This window comes from Marmota flaviventris, chromosome 13 (genome assembly GCF_047511675.1).
Source record: "Marmota flaviventris isolate mMarFla1 chromosome 13, mMarFla1.hap1, whole genome shotgun sequence".
In the NCBI taxonomy this organism is placed as follows: Eukaryota; Metazoa; Chordata; class Mammalia; order Rodentia; family Sciuridae; genus Marmota; species Marmota flaviventris.
The window spans coordinates 95,109,121-95,132,170 of NC_092510.1; the positions used below are offsets into that span (position 1 = coordinate 95,109,121).

Sequence of the window (23,050 nt, forward strand, 5' to 3'; positions counted from 1 at the left end):
GTGAGGCTTCATGGGCCTAAGTTTCTAGCTGTTTTGCGAGTGTAGGAAATGGGTTCACTCAGAAGAATGCTAAGGCAGAGATTAGAAATATTCTTTGCAGGAAAATGGTAGTGGTTTCATAAATGGAAGTCATGCTGGTCATATGTTGTTGAAGTTAAACATGTTGGACTGTTGACAAATGTATTGCTATCATTTATTGCAGGAAAATGGATGCCATTGGTAATTTAATATTGAAAATTCATCTTTTGTAGTCCTGGAACAAATTTAAGCTTTTTATGTCTGTGTTCATTGAAAATGTTTATACCCTAAGTATTATGCAGTGTTTATTTTGGAAGGTAGTTGTATAATATTGTTTTCTTTTTTTGTGTGAATATCCTGGCATCATTTGAGTTGGCAAAAAAACCTCTCTTCTTGAAAGGAGAGATCAGCAGCAGCTAGGAACCTCTTCCATAGGCCTCTCCCAGTGCTGTGGCACCTAGGCACTGAGGAGAGCTGCTTCCATGCCATACTCAAGCCCACTTGGTGGGGAAGAAAGAATGAAGCAAGAGTTTTTGACTGTGCTGATTTGCGGAGAGGTTAAGAGGCAGTGGTTTTGATCTAGTCCCCATGATCCCGCCTAAATTATTCTTCTTATGGTGGATGACTCTAGGCAGATTCTGAAAGCTTCTTTAAGAACCTTCAGGGCTATTTTTTAAGAATGATTATCAGTCGACGCTTGGGAATTTTTTAGCTTTTAAACTTTTCCTCCTCCTTTCACTTAGAAATGTTGGCACACCAGTTAACTTCCAAGTAGTGCAGTATGTTATATGTCACACTACTGACTTTATTTAATTTCCAGCTCCTATACCATTTAGAAAGAAAGAAAAACAAGAAAAAGACAAAGATGATCTGGGGCCTGACAGATTCTCAACACTCACAGGTTTGTAGACCCATGGACTTCCTGGCTCCTTCATTCCCAGAGCACATATTTCATAACACTTTTTCTTGGGTGCCATAGTGTTGCCTTTTTAGAAGAGTGTGTCTGTGTGTGCACGGTGGGGAGTGTGTTCTTCATAGCCCTGTGGTTTCCAGTTGGTGGCCACAGTGAATCTCAGTGTGCTCTTCCTGCAGACCGCCACCACCATCCTCATCCTCATTGTCATAACTTACGTTTATGACGAGGGCCCTGATCCTGAGCCTCTGGGCACCCTCCACAGCTCGCCGTCTAGTGGGTTGATGGCATAGTGCCTATGGGAGAGTGGTGACAATTGTACTGTGCATGCCAGACCTTTAGATCATTGATTGAGTAATTTTCTCTAACAATGATCATAGAATTCTAAATTTATTTCCATCTACAGTTTGTTCTTGTCTATTCAGGAGCACAGTGAAATTCTCTTTTACCTAATCATTTCCTTTTTTTTTCCCCCATGATAAAGTGTTCAAACAGTATCATAAATGTCAACTATTATAATAAAAGATTTAAAACTTTACTAATTTTTTACAGCTTGAGCCATTCTAACATTGCTATCTGACCCAAGGAAAATACAACTAGGGATTGGGTTTTTACTGTATCCAGCATTTGTATTCCTGCACCTTTTTGTTGGCCCATTATAAATAAGTACCCTAAAAGAAAAGAGTTTGAGAGGTAGTATTAATGACCCAACCTTGAATTTGATAACTAGGTATTGTTTCCTAAATGCTATAGAGCACCTAGAAGGTAGTTCATTTCTCACCTCTTTTTTTCCCCTAATTTTGATTTTAAAATAAGTTATCCTACTGTCCTACTATAGTTTAAATGAAGATTTTTTTTTTTAATTTTTATTTATTTTTTGTGGTGCTGGGGATTGAACCCAGGGGTGCTCTACCATTGAGCTACATCTCCAGCCCTTTCTACTTTTTTATTTTGAAATAAGGTCTCGTTAAGTTGCTGAACTTGTTTTCCTCCTGCCTCAGCCTTCCACATAGCTGGGATCACATGTTTGCTTTGGTGCCCAGTATAAAATGAAGATTTATAATTAAAAAATGGGATAAAGCTCAAAAGAACAGCCTCCTCAAAGAGATCAGTATGGTACAGGTAGCATCCCATTTTAATGCTTATAGTTCTAGTACCTAGTTTTGTATATTTAGCTATATCTCCATGTCCTGGCATAGCAAATAAAGCATACCTTCTTTATTGGGTATGGTGACTTCCCTGTAAGAAAGGGTGTTCAGGCCACAGTTCCCTGTTGAGAGCAGCCCAGCTTGTCTTATTTAATCAGCAAATACTTGTTGATCATCTGACTCATGCCAGGCACTGTGTTACATGTTGTGGGTATTCAGTCAAATCGCATAGGACCCTGGTTCATAGGGACTTGTCAGTCTGGTTGGAAAGAGAAAGAGATTGTCTTTTTGGCAAGGTATTTATGTATATTTTCCATTTCCTAGTTCTTAGTGTTAGAAGAACACCAGTACATACAAACTGAACTATTTTGGGTAAAATTACTTTAATATTTAATTTTTAAAATTAATAACTTTGGTGTAGCTCAGTGGTGGAGCACTTGCCTAGCATGTGCAAGGCCCTGGGTGCAAAAATAATTAATAACTGGTGAAATTATAAATTATTGGGCCTTTTGGCATATGTTTTTAATTCTTGGTATTGACACTAGAAGCTAAGTAGGTAGAATAAGTGGTTTTTTTTGTTGTTTTTTGTTTTAAATATAGTGATTCATTTTCTTTAGGTTCGACTCAAGTAGTTAAGCTTCCCTGTGGGTGTAAAAATTTCTACCTAGTCCTGCCAGGCGCAGTGGCACACACCTCTAATCCCAGTGGCTCGGGAGGCTGAGACAGGAGTTAAGACAGGCTGAATCACAAGTTCAAAGCCAGCCTCAGCAATGATGAGGCACTAAGCAACTCAGTGAGACCCTGTCTCTAAATAAAATACAAAATAGGGCTGGGGATGTGGCTCAGCGGCCAAGTGCCCCTGAGTTCAGTCCCCAGTAACCGCCCCCCCCCCCCCAAATTTTTACCCAGTCTTAATTAATGACCCATTGAAAGTTATTAAATTAATTAGAAATCTTACAAAAGGACATTTCTCAACAAATCTGGCAGTAATCCTGCTGCCCTAACTACTATTTTTCTCATATTCTCTTCCAATGTTTTTTCTGTGTTTGTACATAGTGGCTTTTTCATGATTGAATTAGATTATATTTGAAACTTTGTATTCTTTCACCACATGACATTTTATGAACTCTCAATTTCTACCAGATCTAGTTGGCTTTTGAATCATTTTTATTGACAATAAAATAATCTGATTTTACTATAGTAAAACATTCTCTATTGGATATTTAAATATTTTCCAGTTTTTAGCCATGAAAATCGTCCTTACTGCTTTGTATACATAGCATTTTTGTTTTAAGTATTTTCCTGGGTTAAAAATTTTAAGAATGGTGTTAATAGAAACATAGGTTATAACAACATGGTTATGGTTCTTACTGTGTGTAGCCAAATTACGTTGCCCCTTTTTCAGAGCCTTTATTAGCACTCAAAAGCTATCAGCAAAAAGTATTCCCCCTCCAAAACAAGATTCTGTAATAGTAAAGGTTCTATCAATTGACATTTTTAAAAAGATAAAATTTTATTAGGGATCTCATCATGAAATTAAATATGATTAAATTACTTTGGAAATTCTTTTTCTATATAGTTGAATATAATTCTACAGAGACATGAACACCAAATTATTGTTTCATAGAAACAAAAGAAGAAGCTACGAACATGCTGCTTCACTTCTGTGCCTTGATTTGCTCTGCTGTAAAGTGGGGTGATAATAGTGCCTCTTTATAAGATTGTTTGATGATTAATTGAGATAGCCCACCTAAGGTGCTTAGTGCAGTTTCTAGCACATGGTAAACACTCAGTAAATGTTAGCTGCTGCTAATATTAGCTACTTCTCTCTCTCTCTCTCTCTCTCTCTCTCTCTCTCTCTCTCTTGCTGGGAATTGAACTTAGGGCTTTGCACATGCTGAGCAAGCATTCTTCCACTGAGCTGCACCCTCAGCCTTTTAGCCACTATTAATATGCATATGTATAAAATCTAATGATTTTGATATGATTTTAGAATTTCTTAGTAAAAGACGGATTCTGCCAGTTGCAGTGGCACAACTTAGGTCCTAAGCAGCTTAGCAAGATTTTGTCTCAACATAAAAAATAAAATAGGCTGGGGATGTGGCTCAATGGTTAAGCAACCCTGGGTTCAATCCCCAAAACCAAAAATAGATAAAATGGGATTCTAACTAAATGTAGGTGTGGTTGGTTATCTATTGGCCTAGCTCTATCCCAGGTGTTTGTACTTTACCATAAAACTTTATTTTGTCCTGTAGATCATAGCAGTTCTTTGCTTTGACAGCCCAGTCAATTAATGAATAACTTCTAAGACTCCAAGATAACACTTTTGATGTGCTGATTTTTTTTTTTTTTTTTTTTTTTTTTGTCAGCTTAACAGTTCTATAGGTAAACAAAGCTGTGGTTTTGTGGGTATGTTAAGTTTTTCTCAGAGCATTCAGGTACCATTCCAGCACTCTCTCAGGATGTCTAGATTCTCTGAGTGTTGCTGACCATGGTATGCACAAAAGTGCTGTGTGCCAGCAATTGCACTATCGTGGTGAGATCTAGTGAGATAGTATATGAATATCTATAACTTTCAGATGTGGTGTAGAAAGGAATTAATTCATTAAGAAAGAATAGAGAAAGGCACATCTCATCATTAAAAAGAGTTTAAGTTTAAATAGTTCTTTTTTGTTCATCATAGAGATATTTGATTAAATGAAGTCTGCATATAAAAGTGCATCTTTGGAAGTTTTGTTAGCATGAATTGCTATTAACAGTGATTTCAGTGTAAGCCCTTTAGAAACCTGTTATCCATTCAGTCTGCACTGAAGTTTGTCACTGTCATGCAGAATTCTGGTGATGATGAGAAGGTGGAGTGACTCCTCCCAATTTTCTGCTTTGACAAGGCTCTTAGACCTAGAAATGGGATGAGCAGGCAGCTGCATGGTGCCTCTTAACATTGAGATATGTGCTCTTTTTAAGTCTGACCTCCTAATCTGCCTTTGGGATGTGCTACTGGTGTCATTACTAACATCATCGCTAGTACAAACCCAAGGAACTAATTCTCTCACCTTCCTTTCCCCTGCAGATGATCCCATCCCTAGGCTCACTGCACAAGCTCAGGTTGCTGAGGATATTCTGGACAAATACCGGAATGCCATTAAACGGACCAGCCCCAGTGAAGGAGCAATGGCAAACTATGAAAATGCAGGTGATAATCATGATAAAGATTTGAACAGTCATTTTTACCATAGTAATAAAGATAAATCTTTTAAGTACCCTTTAAAAAAATAGCTAGAGAATCAATATACTATTTTAAAATTACAAACTTGATAACCCAATCAGATTAAATTGATGTCCCTCTCTGTACTCTCCCACTAAGCCTGGGCACGTCAGATGTTCAGATGCCTGAGTTATCATCCCATGAATCCTGGAGTCACTGCCCAGAGTGACCTGATGCATGCTTTAGCGGGAGGGAAGAGGTTATTTTGCAACTGCCTATAGAACTGTAATTTCATACAGTTATCTCTCTTCAGGTAGCTGAGGCAGCACTCTCTTAGGTTATCCATTGTTGCTTGGTTCTTATTTTTTAAATGATTATGTTTTTCTCACAGTAGAATATTGAATAATTTGTCTGAAAAATATGACACAGTCCTCAAATTAAAGGGAAACAAAAGTGTATAAAAGCTTAAGTAGTGTCTGCACCCATTTATGCTTATGTGTGCTGGGAGTATCTTCTAGAAGAATCTCCAGGAAACTGGGAATATGAATTAGCTCTGAGAAAGACTGTAGGGGCCTGAGAGGGAGTCATGGGAAAAGAGAATGTCCACTTTTCTATTCTGAACGTTCATATACCTTCTTTGTAAACATTACAATTATTAACATTTTTTCTATATGTTTTTCCATTTTTTCCTGAAGCATTTGAAATTTTCTCTGAATAATAAGAATGTTTTCCTATAAAAACACAGAATCTTCCTTATATTCAGGAATTTTTTTATTCCCTTTGATTTTATGTTGTTTTATGTATGTTTATGTTCTATTTTTTTAACTTTTCTTTTAATATTTATTTTTCTTTTTAGTTGTAGTTGGACACAATACCTTTGTTTTTATTTATTTATTTTTATGTGGTGCTGAGGATCGAACACAGGGCCCCGCACGCACTAGGTGAGCTCTCTACCGCTGAGCCACAACCCCAGCCCCTATATTCTATTTTTTAAAAATTTTTTTTAGATGTGGATGGACCTTTATTTTATTCATTTATTTATATAAAGTGCTGAGAATTGAACCCAGTACCTCACACATGCTAGGCAAGTGCTCTAGCATTGAGCCACAACTCCAGCACCTGTTTATCTGTATTCTTGATTGACTAATTAAAAACAGAACAAGTAGAGGGACCCACAGATCTGGCTTTTCTGTGGTAGTCCTCTTGCTCTTTGTTGGGTATGGTGAGAGGGCTGTGGGGGGAAGGTCTGGAGATCCATGCGCTTGGTCCACCTCAGCCATTGTGCAACAAAGGGATGTAGAACCAGCAATTTTTTTTGACTGGGAAGGAGTCCATGTCTCTAAAGTGAATTATTATGTAAAATGACTTTTGAAGATTTTGAGTTTTGTGGTTCAGTGATTTTGATTATGGAATATTAACTTTATTAATTCAGACTTTCACTGTTTCGGATTAGGATTGTGATAAGAATTTAAAACCATGGCTGAGGCTGTAGCTCAGTGGTAGAGCGCTTGCATGAGGCACTGGGTTCTATCCTCAGCACCACATTAAAAAATATATATATAAAGATAATTGTTACTTTGTATACAACCAGAGATATGAAAAAAAATTGTGCTCTATATATGTAATATGAATTGTAATGTCATATATAACAAATTAGAATAAAAAATTAAAAAAAAAAAAAGTGTTCCCATCTACAACTAAATAAAAAAAAGAATTAAAACCATTCCCAGCATCTGCTCTCATGATACATTATTGTTGCTTTGACCATTTGGTCAAATGTTTTGAGTTTTTCCTTCTTTCTATTTTATCTTCTGAAGAACTCTTACTCTAAGATATTACTAATTTAAGATTGAATTGCTCTGAATTACCTACTAGTACCAATACCAGAATATTACAAATTAATATAACTATTCTTTTCTCGGTGATGGGTTTTGTTCTCCAGAGGTCATGGGTGATGGTGAAAGTGCACATGATTCTCCTCGGGATGAAACACTACAGAACATCTCAGCTGATGATCTCCCAGACTCTGCGAGCCAAGCAGCCCACCCTCAGGATTCAGCTTTTTCTTATAGGTATTTCTTTTGTAGTATTTGGGACTTTGGGGTTTGGGCTTTTAATCATTATTGCAGTCAATTCAATTCAAATGATTCATTAAGTCATTTTAATAATAGATTTATGAAACAGATAAGAATGAAATAGTTACTGAGAAGAGTTGCTTCAGTTCTGGATGTCATGTATCAAAGGCAATAATTCAGAGATTTAAAAAAAAAAAAGACTCATATACCCACATAAAACACATAAGCAAACAAAACAAGTTGCAGTGCTCCTGCCTGTGCAAAGCTATGAGTGTGTGTGGCTCACATTAGGAGAGGGCATGGGTAGTTTGGAATCGCCCTGCACACAGTGATGGAGCAACTCACTATCTCAGTAAACCTCTCTTTTTGTCGTCATCCTCATTACGTGGGCAGGCCTCTATTTCTAATAGGGCTTGAGAAAAAAAATGACTTCAGGGTTCTTTGATAGCGATCCTCGGTTTCCTCAGACAAGAAGCCTCAGCTTTAAAGCACTAGTTATCTCTTGTGGACTTGCAAAGTCCCGTGTCCCATGTCTCCCTCATCCCCACCCCCACCTCTCTCTCCTTTACTTTTTTTTTTTTTTAATTTTGGTGCTGGGGATTGAACTCAGGGATGCCTTGAGACAGGTTCTCACTAAGTTTAAGTTGCTGAAGCTGGCCTTGCACCCGTGATCCTCCTGCCTTATTCTCCTGATTTGCTGGGATTACAAATGTATGACACTGCACTTGGCTTATATTTTTATTCCAGAAATTTTCAAATAGATACAATGATGTACCCATTATCCAGATCCAACAGTTACCAACACATAACCAGTATTATTCCATATTTACCTCCTCCCAGTTATTTTAAGGAAACTCTTCCTTAAAATAATATATATATTATTATATTTATATATTATATTATTATATTTATATATTAAAATAATATAATATATTATTATATTTATGCAAAAAATATTTGTAAATAAAATTTGCTACTGGGTTCAGTGGCACACGCCTGTAATCCCAGCAGCTCAGAAGGCTGAGGCAAGAGGATCTCAAGTTCAAAGCCAGCCTCAGCAACTTAGTGAGGCCCTAAGCAACTTAGTGAGAATCTGTCTCAAAATTTAAAAAATTAAAAGGACTGAGAATGCGGCTCAGTGGTTAAGTGCCCCTGGATTTAATCTGTAGTACCAAAAAAAAAAAAGAAACACAAATCTTTTTGGAACTTTCCATATTTTTTTCCTGCAGTATAATTGGGGGAATAGCAGATAGAATTACCTTCCAGCATGAATTACTTTCTAAAACTCATCAAGTGACTTTACCATTATGTATTTTATAATATTTTTGGCAAATGAGGTGAATGTTACCTCATCTTGATATCTAAATTTCTCATTTTATAGGAAGAAATCCAGTAGGGAAAGACTCAGAGCTAGCATGAGGTGGACAAGTGACATCCTACAGAGGAGGCACACTCTCTGGCCTTTCTCTAAGGTGTTCAAACTCCTTTATCTAGATAGCAGATTTGATTATTTTGAAGACATTCTGGTCTGTGACCCACAGGACCAGAAAAGACCAGAGGCACTAACAAATAAGAGAGCCTCAATGCTTCCCCGTTAGGGAGAGCTGCATTGCTGTGGAGGGTAGCCCCTAGCTGAGGCGGGCTCAGCTACTGGGTGGAAGTAGGTGGTTCAGCATTTGGAAGTTAAGAGGAATCCAATACAAAAACTCTCAAGCAACAGAGCAATAAAAAGGGTTTCTTGTCAGTGGGCAAATTTATATTGTGGCAGGACCAGAATTTTTCAAGAGATGCAATAGAAGGTGTTCTTGTGTGAGTGCTGGGGTGAGCTGGCGACCTCTCTGGCACATATGCTGTCTGGTTCTCCTGAGTTCCTGAGGCAAAACTCAGCATGTGACGGAAGGTCAGAAAAGGTTTGTTTGACTGATTCAGGTGACCCTATGGGGAGGTCCTTGCCCAGAGCACTTTTATAACCTTGTTCCTCAGGTAATTAGAAGTGTGTTCTTTCAAGCAAGAGTGAGATGTAAGTTAAAATTATTTTTTTAGGGGGCTGGGCATATAGCTCAGTTGGTAGAGTGTTTGCCTCCTGTGCCTAAGGCCCTGGGCTAAATCCCCAGCACCACCACCCCCTCAAAAATATATATATATAAATGTGTGTGTGTGTGTACGTACACACACACACATACTTGTGGGGCTGGGGTTGTGGCTCAGTGGTAGAGCACTCACCTAGCACATGTGAGGCGCTGGGTTCAATCCTCAGCACCACATAAAAATAAACATTTGAAATATTTGAATCCTGAAGTAGCATATTTATTCATAAAGTAAATTAAATTTTTTTTTGGCTGTAGATGGACATAATACCTTTATTTTGTTTATTTTTGTGTGGTGCCAGGATTGCATGCTCAGGAAGCGCTCTACCTCTGAGCCACAATCCCAGCCCTCATACAGTAAATATTTATAAAATGTGATCATTTCTGGGTGAGGAGGTAGCTCAGTAATAGAGCACATGCTTAGTATGTACAAGGCCCTGGGTTTGATTCCTAGCACCCCAAAAAAGAAGTGACCATTCTGGACAAAGAAATTAATGTGTTTTATACCCATTATTCAGAGATGCGAAAAAGAAACTGAGGCTTGCTCTTTGCTCTGCGGACTCTGTTGCCTTCCCAGTGTTAACCCATTCAACAAGGAACGGATTACCAGACCATACAGACCCAGAAGGCAAGTTGGTTCTGGATAGTTTAGTTTCTTCTGTATTTACAGTTTGAACCAATGAAATTGCCAGTATTTCACTCTTCAGCTGTATTAATATTCCATGGTTCAACTTAACACATTTGTTTTCATGTCACTTAAGGGCACTTTGATTACTGATAGTTTATCAATTTTTTTTTTCTCTAAATGGCAGTGGCACTACTGCTTAGTTTTGGTGATAAATGGTACAGTAGAATTAATGTCCCGAATGCTGGGGACAGTATATATGTAAGCCCATGGAAATTCTCTATAGTAATGTAATTCTTATTTTTTTATTTAGATAATGAAATTGTATGCTTCTTAAAAGTTCAAATAGCTGAAGCAATTAATTTACAAGATAAGAACTTAATGGCTCAACTTCAAGAAACAATGCGTTGTGTATGCCGTTTTGATAATAGGACATGTAGGAAACTGCTGGCATCCATTGCTGAGGACTACAGGTAACATACCCAACCCATTCAACAGACATTCTCAGCTGCAAGTGTTTTCTTTTTAGTCCTTGTTTCACAAACCAGTCTAGGCCTACTACCAAGTGCATGTCTATGTTTACCTGGATATAGATTTCTAAGCTACACACTCCAGAAATGTAGTTACAAATGAGCAGCTCTTCCTAATAGAGAAGTGCAGTTTATGTCAGCTTTGCACAAAAACAGTAAAGAGGTTTGTCTAGATTGTGAGGCTAGGATAACTAGTTTATTACTTTCTTTTAAAGGGACATTAGTAAATACTACTTTAGTGGACTACAGAAGTAGTAGTATATTTTTCTTTGGCTGCCAGCTGATGGTTATGGGGAAGAGTGTAACTGAGATGCATGGGCAGTGTGGAGGCCTCATGTCCTAGTGGACGAGCTCCACATTAACACCATAAGCAAATAGCTGGTGGGGAGTGTTTAACGAACTAGTTTGTATAGCTTGTTTTTTGTTGTTATTTTTAATCATCACCATTTTCTTTTTTTGTATGTGGGGGGGCGTGATGGTTGGGGATTGAACCCAGAAGTATTCTACTTCTGGGCTGTATCTCCAGCTATTTTTTTAATTTTCATTTTGAGATAGGATTTCACTATGTTGCTCAGGCTGGCCTCAAACTTGTAATCCTCCTACCTCAGCCACCCAAGTGAGCTGGGATTACAAGTGTATACCACCATGCCCAACTTATTTTCAATTTTCTGTAACTGTTCATTTCCTGTTAAGTAAGAGGTTCTACTAGTGGGGAGACTGTGCTCCAGTATAAAATAAACCTAGAATCTGAAGAGCCTTAGTAATATTCACTGAGTTAGGGAGCTAAACATTCAGTTCAAAAGATACTGTTCATCACAGACATGCACAATTCACGCTGCCAGCTTAAGAAAAACAGGATTCTGTTTCTTGAGCTGGCAGCATAAATATTCCCCAGGACATTTGTCTGTAGCCTGACATGCCAATTTGTAAAGCCAAAGTTTATGAAGTGAAAAAAATTAGAACTCTTAGTTTTTTTAAAAAAAAGTAAGCACCGTACATATCTGATGTCCTGCAAAGCATTTTTCCTTTTAGGAAAAGAGCCCCATATATCGCTTACCTCACTCGCTGTCGACAAGGACTGCAGACTACGCAGGCTCACCTGGAGAGGCTCTTGCAAAGGGTTTTACGGGACAAAGAGGTAGCCAATCGATATTTTACCACTGTCTGTGTGAGGTTACTGCTTGAGAGCAAAGAAAAGAAGATCAGGGAATTCATTCAAGGTAACTACTGTTAGAGGAAGCATGTCTTCAACCATTTATTATTAGGAAGATTGGGAAAATTTGTTTTGTTTTGCTTGCTAGCTTGTGTAAGTACCTGCATACTTTAGACCAGCTCCTTAAATACCTAGTTAGTTTGTGGATTCTTTTTTTTTTTTTTTTTTTGATGGTGCTGGGGCTTGAACCCAGGACCTTGTGCATGCGAGGTAAGCACTCTACCAACTGAACTATATCCCCAGCCCCTGTGGATTCTTAATAATTACACTTTGATATCAAATCTCTAAATTTCTTTTTCTCCTAGATTGAATATCAGTTTATTTTAAAAATTGGGGAAGTTGGTAAAACTTTGGATTCACACAATTTTTCTCATTTTTACAAACAACATATTTTTAAACAAATTCATTGGCACGTAAATATTTAGATATTTCTTACTCTTTCCTGATTTTAATGACTTGGCTGTGTATTGTCCTAAAATAAAGCACTCCAAAACCTTTAGGCTTTAATATCTGTATCACTAGCAATTAAATGATTTTAGGGGCTGGGGTTGTAGCTCAGTGGTAGAGTGCTCACCTCGCATGTGGAAAGCAGTGGGTTTGATCCTCAGCACCACACTTGTTGAGGAAACAAGAAACATAAAAACAAAATAGAGGTATTGTGTCCATCTACAACTACAAAAAAATATTTTAAAAACGGATTTTAAGGGGCTGGGGATGTGGCTCAAGCGGTAGCGCGTTCGCCTGGCATGCGTGCGGCCCAGGTTCGATCCTCAGCACCACATACAAACAAAGATGTGGTGTCCACCGATAACTAAAAAAAAAAGATAAATAAATAAATATTTAAAAAAAAAAAAAAAACGGATTTTAATACATTGGTCCCCCCTTATCTGCAAGGGATATGTTCCAAGACACCCCCTCCTCCCAGCGGATGCCTGAAACTGTGTCTAATACTGATCTCTATATGCTATACCTATAACCTATAATGAGATGCCTACCAAGAAACAGCTTGCAATTCAAAACTTATGAATTGTTTATTTCTAGAATTTTCCATTTAATATGTTGGATTGAGGGGAAATGAAACAGAGGAAAACGGGGAAAAGTTCTAAAATTTCCTTTTTAAGTTTATTCATATGATGTATTTTAAAAGTTATTGTTTGTGCATTGAAGATTTTCAGAAACTCACAGCAGCTGATGATAAAACTGCTCAGGTAGAAGATTTTCTACAGTTTCTTTATGGTGCAATGGCCCAGGATGTCATATGGCAAAATGCAAGTGAAGAGCAGCTGCAGGATGCTCAGCTGGCCATCGAACGAAGTGTGATGAATCGCATTTTCAAGCTTGCCTTCTACCCTAATCAGGATGGGGATATCCTTCGTGACCAGTGAGTGCTTCTATGTTGAGTGCCTGTGCTGGATGTGTGTATCAGGTAGCCCCATACTTTAGGCAAGCCGTACCTGTGGTTTAGCATCTGATAGTAAAGGAAATGTCTCAGTTATCATTTTTCACCCATGAGAGTTATGCAATTCAAAAGAATGATAAGTAGGGCATGGAGGGGCTTATCTGTAATCCCAGATGCTTGGGGGACATACATGAGGAAGATGACAAATTTGAGGCCAGCAAGGCCCTGTCTCAAAATAAAAAATTAGAAAAAGGCCTGGGATATAACTCAGTGGTTGTATATACTTGTCTAGTATACATGAGGTCCTATGTTCAATCCTTAGCACCACCAAAAATAATAATAATAATAATAATTTAAAAAATAATAATAAATACCCAGTTTTCAGGAAGGTCATCAGGCTGGCAGGTATATGAATTTGTGTGGCCTTTTTGGAAGGCACAGCTTTGTATCCTCCCTCAAATGTTCTTCCCTGCCTTCTCTGTCTGATTAACTCTTACTTATCATTCAGATTTCAATTCAAGCATCACTTCCTTGGGAAACTTTTCCTGACTAGCTTAAATCCCCTTAGGGCTGTCTCAGGCCTAGTACCCCTCTTTAACACTTGCATGATTGTTATTTGCCATTTATTTAAGTCAAGGTTTCTCAACCCAGCACTACTGACATTTGAGATCAGGCAGCTCTTTGTGAAGACTAAGCTGTCTTATAGATGGTAGAGTGTTTGGCAGCATTCCTGCCTGAACACCCTAGGTATAGTAATGCCCAACCAATTGTGACAACCAAAAATTCTCTCCTGTTCTTTTTTTTTTTTTTTTTTTAATCTTATTTATTTTTATTTTTTATTCTACTTTGTTATATATAACAGCAGAATGCATTACAATTCATATTATACATATAGAACATAATTTTTCATATCTCTGGTTATATACAAAGTATATTCACACCATTCGTATCTTCATACATGTACTTAGGGTAATGATTCTCTCCTGTTCTTGATTACTAGTTAGTGTAATCATTTGATAAATGCTCTCTCTCCTACTGGATTGTCCCTTCTGTGAGAGCATGAATGTCATCGCATCAAGCACAGTGCCTGGCTTCTAATATGTACTCATTATATATTTATTAGGAATGAACAGTTATATATTTGACTATCAACAAATATCAGCAATTATATGGTATGTGAGTTATGTCTGAATAAAATTGTTTTAGAAAGTAATACTGAGAGCTTGGGATGTAGTTAAGTGGTAGAGTGCAAAAGGACCTGGGTTTGATGCCTACTGCAAAAATATTAAATAAGAAGTAATCCCAGTGGCTTAGAAGGCCGAGGTAGGAGGATGGTAAGTTCAAAACCATCCTTAGGAACTTAGCAAGGCCCTAAGCAATTTAGCAAGACCCTGTCTCAAAAAATAAAAATTAAAAAAAAAAAAAAAAAGGCAACCGCCATCCCACTCCCACCCTCCCCCCAAAAAAATGTAGAATAGTGACATTGGGTATTTTGGGGATTGAGACTATGGAGGGATTATCATTTTCATTATTACTCTTCTTAATTTTCCTGAGTACTGCTCTTCAGTCCTACGTTTGCCCTAAGTGTGTTATCCGTTATTACCCTTTTTTTTTTCCTAAGTACTGCTCTGCAGTCCTACTTTTGCCCTAAGTGTGTAACAGTTATTTCCATGCTTCCCAGCCCAGTAACTAATAGGGGTCTGTGCAATAGTATCTCAGAGAAGGGTTATTAATAGTTCATGCAAGTTTTGTTTTTGTTTTTGTGGGATGCAACCCAGGGCCTTATACATGCTAGGCAAACACTCTCTACTGAGCTACACCCCCAGGCCTACAGAAATTTTAAGAGGTTGCACATAAATTTGAGAGAATTCACATTCTTGTGAAATCACTTAGAGTTGTTCCAACTTGCCTCTCTCATGTATTCATCGTCTCCGAGGTTGTTAGCCTACCCCAGGGCCTTTTCTCTCTCCAGAGCACCAATTTCTGGTGTTCGGCATGGAATATAGAATGGGATATTGAAGTTACATTTACTGCAGAGAGCAACTTTGAAGTAGAGTATTCCTACCCACTCCTTCATGGCATTTCTGCAGGTTTAAAGACAATAAACAGTGTCTGGATCTTTCCAGACACTGGAAGTCAAGAAGCTATTCTAGCTCCTGCTACTGAGGCAAATCCTATACCTTTTAATCCTGTTTTCACATAGAAAGTGAGGGGCTGGTGAATGGCAGAGTCCCTTCTCCATCTGAAAGCCTGATCTTTGGTTTCTGGCTCTTGATCCCTCTTACTTTCTCTCACTTTCTTCTTTTTCCTCTCCTTTACTAAGCAGTGTGTTCAAGCTAAGGGCTTCTCTCCTCTGTTCCTTGGAATGCTGTCCTAGTCCAGGAAAGGAGGATTCCCCTACCCTATCTGCATCCCCACAGCTCATTTGGCATTTCTAAGCAGATCCTAAATCTGAACCTTTTCTGATAAAAAAGAAAATTTATGGCCATGAGAGTCTCAACTGTACTTGTAACCTGCATAAATAAATAAGTCTAAAATACTTTGAGTGTTTTGAAAAAATTTGACTATGGCTTTTTTATGCCTTATTTTCTGAAATGTATATTTACATTTGCATTTTGGTTTTTAGGGTTCTTCATGAACATATCCAGAGATTGTCTAAAGTAGTGACTGCAAATCACAGAGCTCTTCAGATCCCAGAGGTAATACAGGTTTATGTACCATGGGTTACATGTTAACTAACTTGCATGGTGTACCATGTGCATATTACCACTATGTCAGGGAACTGGAGTGTGATAAAATAGAAAGCACCGTTTGCACTAGATACTTTTCACTCTGTCATGTTCCCAGGGTTAAATTTCCCTGGCATGGAAAGGGACCTCAGTAGAGGAGAGGAGGAGAGTGCCTCCCCAGAGCTGCTGGCTTCTGTCCCAAGCCCTGCCTTCCTGGGCAGCGAGCTGTCTTGGTGTTCTTACAGTCTTGTTTCTACACAGCCATCCCATTTGAAGAAGGGGCTTGTGAGACTCCAAAGAAGGTGAGGAATTTTGTTCCAAAAGAAGTAATTAAATATGGCATGGTCTCAGATTACCTTTTAGTTATTGATACTAGCATTTTTACCTGGCATACATCTCTTACAAAATAAGAAATCTGGAAAATTTCAGCTATTTGAGCTAGTTCTGGTTGTTTTTATTAAATTCCCCACAAATGAAACATTAATTGGCATAAAATTTTTAATTCTTTTTTATTTTTGGATCTCATTTCAAGAACCATTGTAAGAAAGTATATATTAATTCTTAAATTATCTTGTTTTAATAGCTTGTTCATGCTATTAAATGTACAGAAGTCCTTTTCTAGCTATTTAAGAAGGATCATTGGGGCTGGGGATGTGGCTCAAGTGGTAGCGTGCTCGCCTGGCATGCGTGTGGCCCAGGTTCAATCCTCAGCACCACATACAAAGATGTTGTGTCTGCCGAAAACTAAAAAATAAATATTAAAATTCTCTCTTTCTTAAAAAAAAAAAAAAGGATCATTGAAATTTTATGAATTCTTGGTTCTTTGTTATTGTATACCCTTTCTATTAATGTATATCTGTGTTGCTCTATTTTAAAACACAAAGTATATTACATAAACATTTAAAAGATAACTATAATCTTGGGTGGAAGGGGAAGGACCTAAAGTCCAGTTTTACTGAAGAAAGAGGAAAGCAGCCACCTTAGCCTGTCCCCGACTTGGGTTGGAGGTTGCCATGGTCACTCCAACAGATCATTGCCCTTGTATTGAGGGTCTGTTATTATCTGTGGTCTCACTTAGGTTTATCTTCGGGAAGCACCGTGGCCATCTGCACAATCAGAAATCAGGACAATAAGTGCTTATAAAACCCCCCGGGACAAAGTGCAGTGCATCCTGAGAATGTGCTCTACAATTATGAACCTCCTGAGCCTGGCCAATGAGGACTCTGTCCCTGGAGCAGATGACTTTGTTCCTGTGTTGGTGTTTGTGTTGATAAAGGTGGGTCTCTTATCTACTATCAGTTAAAGAGTTTAGGTGGCATCCTGAGTAGGGTGGCACAGGGCTTAATGTGGTGTAGTGTTAGAGACCTGGACTCTTCTCCATCTCAAGTCCTGTGTTATCCAGAAAGAAAGTGTATAATGTCAAGATTTGTTCTGTTTAGAAGTCACAGTTTTCAAAACAAAGCAAGAGAGGATCAGTTCCTAGATGAACATTTTCAGTATCTAAGTAGTTTCCTATAGTTCTTTTTTTTTCTTCTTTTTTTTTTTTTTTAGTTGTAGATGGACACAATACCTTTATTTCACTTATTTATTTTTTTATGTGGCACTGAGGATCTAACCTAGTGCCTCACACATGCTAGGCGACCACTCTACCACTGAGCCACAAACCCAGCCCAGTGCCTATAGATCTTAATTGGGGCTTAATGTGTCATCCTTGAGTGAATGAAAACAGGTTCTTTTTATTGTACTTTTGTAATCTTCTTTCACATGGAATTCTTTATAATGGTTGTTAAATAGACCACCAGATTTACCAATCACTTCTATCTTCTTTGAGCCTCTTATTTTATAATTATACTTCGTTATTTTAAAAAGTATTGACATCTTTTGTCTGTCTTTTTTTTTTTTATGGTGCTGGGAATTGAACCCAGGGCTTTGTGGATGTGAGGAAAGCACTCTACCAACTGAGCTATATCCCTTTGTCTTTCTTTGAACTCTAAAATTACAATTCACTTAAACATTTTATTTTGAACATTTTGGGTGTGACCATGCAGTTTGGGTGCACACAGCCCCAAGTGACATCACTGAATATTAGCACACCCCAGCCGCTGATATCTAAAGTACGTCTGACATATATCTTCCTAATCTTTAGTGTTGGTGGTATTTCTGCAACTGAAACTTTTGGCTCAGAGTCAGAAACCCCGCACACAGGCAGGTGCAACTTCTCCTGGCCTTTGCTGTTCTCTATTCTGAGTGTGATCTGGCTAGTCCTTCTGCAGAGCCATTTTGAACAGATTTTAAGGAAGGGGGCTCAGCTTGTCCTATTTAAAAACTATTTAATAGCATATGTCCTTTCTGTCCATGTGAAAGAAAGTGAACAAACAGAAGATGTTCTGTGTCCCCTCTGGGCTATAGGGGGCACATTACCTTTTTTATTTATTTTTTTTTTACTCTCAGCTGATTCTACCTGGACTTCCTAACCAGATATTATCAGTTAGCCCACAGCATTTATTTTCTTATCTAACTTGCTGGAATCCTGGACTGTTGAAGAAGATTATGGAGATTAGTTCAGCCACCTGAGGGGCTACCAAGATTAGGTGATTTGCCAGGATGGAAGGCTCTGGGTAGTTCAGCTAGGATTAGAACCCAACTGCCTTTCCAGTATATTGTTTATAGATTACTTCCAAAAAGCAATGTAGAGTTTATTTTCAAAAGGACTGGTATTTCTTTCACACACACACACACACACACAAAAAAAAAAAAAAAAAAAACATTTAAAGAACACATGCTAAGATGACTTGGGCAGAGCTTAGCATCTGAGTAATTGACTTGTTCATTTTTCACTTCTCTAGGCAAACCCACCTTGCCTGCTGTCCACTGTGCAGTACATCAGCAGCTTCTATGCCAGCTGTCTGTCTGGAGAAGAGTCCTATTGGTGGATGCAGTTCACAGCAGCAGTAGAATTCATTAAAACCATTGATGACCGAAAGTGACCAAGACAAAGGCCCACCATGGCAGCAGACTGTTAGTCAGGCAAACAGATCTCTAAGAAAATGCAGCAGCTGCTTTGAAGGCTGAAGATTGTTTTTGTATAATATTGTACAGCATTCAGACATTTTAAAACAGATCTTTACTAAAACAGATTAATGAGCTAACAAGCAGGTTCTCTTTTCTTTGGGCTCTTTTCCTTTCTAAGTTGCATATTTAATTTTCTTGTCCCCAAGTAGAGAATAGTACTGCAAAAAGGGACCACATTTTTTCAGGTATTTTGAAATATTGAAAAACAGAACAGAATCTCTTAAGGAATTCCTAGACGTCCATTCGTGGATACCCCATTCTTTCCTATTGTTTAAAAAGAACAGTACACCTCTTTTAAGATGCTGTCTTATATGCATCTAATGGAAGAAAGATACCAGCTGCACTGAGGGTTATAATAGTAGTGCATTTGTGGCATTATCTATAAATACACTCACCTAAGTTGAAAAGCTAAGAAGGAAATGTAAATATAATATATATTTATATTTGATGTAATATGGACATCTTCAGATTCTAATAAACAAGGAATATTGCTGATAGTAGGTTGTGAAAAACCCTCTTGTGAAATGGTTTCCTTGACAAAATTTAAGCTGAGCTTAAAAGCAAAAAACACAGAAATATTTATTAAAGTGTCATACAGGTCATTGAACTCTTAGATGTGGAATCTGATGAGGAGTCTGGAAGTCCCTGAGGAGGTCATGTAGGCACAGCATTCTGTGGAAGCACGTGAACCTGCACTCCTAAGAGACAGACTCTCTAGGTGACATAAAAAGGAACAGTAGACAGCCAAGATATCAGTGTGGTACTTCTCATCTAAAATACTAAGTATGCTATAGAAACCCCAGACGGAGCTCCTTATAAACCTCCTTTAATTGTAATATATTTTTGATGATTATTCACATTGAATGCACAGACCAGGAATTCAGTGAATGTCATTTTTTTTTAAAACTAATTTGTATTGTCTGCTCTAGTGATACAGGTTTTACTAGTGATAAACTATTTTAACCAACCATACTATTCTTATGGAAAAAAAATCTATTTTGACAGGTTTCTGTGCCTTTATTTCCCTATTCTGAAAAAAAGTAATATGTTTCAGTAGTTTGGTTTGAATTGTGTATTGATAATTAATCAGGAATGGGCTTTGGTGTCTGAGCAACTGGCCCAGGAGGTACACCAAAGCTTCAAGCACAAATCTTGTACATAGGCCATCACCAACTTGTTCTGCTTTGTATGTTTCCTAAACATGTTTATCTTCTTTTATAACAAACACAGTCCCATTGAGCCCCTCATTGCTGGCAGCAATTTTAGGCATTTGTTTTTAAGGGAACTGTGACAACCAGCCATGAGCAGGTGGATACAAAAGCTGTCTGCTCTCTTCTTGAGATCTCTGTGTCTCCTAATGCCAAAAGAAGCTGGATTTTTTTTCATGCCTCCACTTCTTGCTCATTTATTTTAAAACACCCAAATAATAAGTTATACATAGGAGTGTGGGATGTGGTTTCTGTCTTTTAGGGAAAGATCAAAATTAAATTAGTACTACAAAATGACCTTTTGAATGTTAGGTCAAGAAATCCATGTACAGGGCTGGAAAGTCACTCAGTGGTAGAATGCTTGCCTGGCATGCTCAAAGCCCAGGGTTCAAGTCACAGTACCACACACAAAAAACAAGTGAATTTGGGGGCTGGGGTTGTGGCTCAGTGGTATAGCACTTGCCTAACATGCATAAGGCCCTTGTTCCAATCTCCATCACTGCAAAGAAAAAAAATCATGTAGAAAGCCATGTGCTTCTTGGGCTGTCGCTCACTATCAACCCTGCTTGAGTATTAGAAGTCACAACCCATCATAAGTACATTATAAGACAAACTGTATGACATGACTTCTGAGACCTAGATGGGGGTCCATTTACTTCAGCATTTGATTGAGTAAATGTTAGTCAATTGAAGACTTAGAAGAGTTGGATTCATTGTTATGGGACTTAAATCATAAATCAATGAAAGATTTTTTTCCCCTCTACTATGGTAGCTAAATATATTCCATGTTTTATCACTGTGGAAATAAATATGAAGATGTGGACATTGCACCAGGGTTCTTTTCTGTGGAAGAGAGGTTGTGGATTTGGGGTGTTGGCCTACATTGCAGGCAAGAATTGGGGTTCTGCAGTGCTCAAGCAGTATTGACGTAGAACCATTGATTCAGAAGCTGACCAAGAAGCATAGGACAGCCGTTTCAGGGACAGCTCCCCCTAAAGTCCCTTTCAGGAGCAGGGGGACTTCATCATTAACCATCACCTCTCTGGGTTCATGATAGTATTTCTTAAAGTGTTGATTTCTGAATCAGTCATTCTCTGTATGGCAATGATAGTATGTGAGACAGAAAAATGACTATTACATTTTGGGGAGGAAAGAGGAACAGTTGTTCTTCAAGGCTTTTTTACTACCTTCTAATACTTGTTTTACATGAAGAATTAGTGCAAAGGTACAAAATCACCATTGGGAACATTCAGGAGCCACCAGTTATTATACAGAACTTACAGAGTTAATGCACATTCTATGGAGAGATAGTAGCTCAGCTCACTGCAGTCTCGTGGAATTTTCTTAAAAGAAAAACCATTTTGTATTAATATTTTGTTTCTGGAAGTAAGAGAAATACAGATTGAACACAGTCTTTTCTTATAAAGTTTTTTTTTTTAGGAAAAAACCTAGTGAATATTTTGTTGTTTCTCTTCACTTTAGGGAAAACCTCAGCCATAATAATTGCATTTTTTTTTTTTCCTTTATAAAAACCTGCTTAGGAAAGTCTTTTATACAGATAGGCTTTCTGGGAGATTGAAAATAGCTATGATGCATGGTTTTCTTTTTCTGTTATATCCTGGAAGCCTGTGTTTAAAGTGGACTTTACAAATACATGTTCCTAAGGTGCATAAGCAGGACAACAAAAATCCAGCCGAAACAGTATGGAGCTGTGTTCTTGCCATATGAACTGGTACCTGACAGTTGCCAAACCTAGGCACCATCTTCCTATTGCTTGCTATAAGAATTCCAGTTTGGGCCAAGTAAAGGTCAGCTAGGTATTTTAAATGTATGAGTCTTGAAAATGTCTTCTCTGCTGCCAGTGGGTGTGAAGAGGGAAGGCAGGAACATGCTTGTTCAAAGGCTGGTGAATAGCGTTAGTGGACTGCATAGACGTGATAGAAATGTAGTGCAGTTAGCGTCCTCAGCGGTGTAGCCTGGGTGGCCTTCTGCCTTTCCAGATTTGTTCCTTTAAAGAAAAATCTGTTTTCCCTCCCTTTAGTTGAGTCTATATGTAATTGTTATAATGGGGGGAGGGGTCAGAAACCGTCTTCTTGAAACTCAAAAACAGTTTTAGTAAGTGGATTAACAGTAATGGGGTATTTGAGATGTTCTGAATGCCAAAATTCTTGAAAGATTTGCCAGATTAGTAATTACTTAATGACTTAATGTATGTTAGAATGTAGGTTACCAAGAAGCAGGATGACCAAGAATAGCTCTATTACTCATGAGAACACTTGGAGACATGAAGGTAGATCTGCTGCAGCAGGAGAGCTGTGGTTGAGCTGCAGAGTCCTGTGGAGCAGCACGAGCCACCACCAGAGCTCAGGATAGAGGAAGGCCCAGCAGCACTGGCCTCTCACCTTAACTCGCCTCTGCCAAGGTAATCGTCTTGTCTACCGTCTCCTCCTGTGCTTCCCCTGTACTAAAAAGCTTTGTACTGCCTCCTGTCTCAAAACTGGTAACACCTTGAAGCCTCAGTCCATGAGCTTGCACAATCTTGTATATGAACAAGAAGCCCATCCTGTCTCCCAATGTGATTACTGCTGTATGGCGTCAATCTGTAAAACTGATTAAAAGGGAGAGCAGTTTCATTCACTGGCCTTCATGTTTCCATCATCTATTTTGTATTCAGAAGCATTTCTGAAACTTTATTTGGCTTTTCGAATATGATTGATGTTCTCCATGGATTCACACTGTCCTTTTCATCTGAACATCCGAGGATACTTGTCCACATGGGACGGGAAGGAATCCAAGTGGCCCAGCAGTGCTGAGAGATGGTGAACAGC

At 38.2% G+C, this 23,050-nt stretch overlaps 1 protein-coding gene across 8 annotated transcripts in view; it reads left to right on the forward strand.

Annotated features, from left to right (window-relative positions):
- Gapvd1 (GTPase activating protein and VPS9 domains 1) overlaps positions 1–22,864 on the forward strand; it is an 88,251-nt gene extending 65,387 nt beyond the window's left edge. For 5 of the 8 annotated variants that reach the window (XM_071600957.1, XM_071600956.1, XM_071600958.1 and 2 more), the window contains 10 exons: positions 839–919; positions 5,150–5,272; positions 7,227–7,356; positions 9,965–10,074; positions 10,385–10,544; positions 11,634–11,821; positions 12,982–13,195; positions 15,840–15,912; positions 17,021–17,218; positions 18,789–22,864. In XM_071600957.1, the coding sequence (XP_071457058.1) occupies positions 839–919; positions 5,150–5,272; positions 7,227–7,356; positions 9,965–10,074; positions 10,385–10,544; positions 11,634–11,821; positions 12,982–13,195; positions 15,840–15,912; positions 17,021–17,218; positions 18,789–18,929 (1,418 nt within the window). In that variant the 3' untranslated portion in view covers positions 18,930–22,864. The remainder of the gene's footprint in view (positions 1–838; positions 920–5,149; positions 5,273–7,226; positions 7,357–9,964; positions 10,075–10,384; positions 10,545–11,633; positions 11,822–12,981; positions 13,196–15,839; positions 15,913–17,020; positions 17,219–18,788) is intronic. The other 3 variants (XM_071600959.1, XM_027944339.3, XM_027944345.3) reach the window with 1 other exon arrangement.
- Positions 22,865–23,050: the final 186 nt, after the last annotated feature.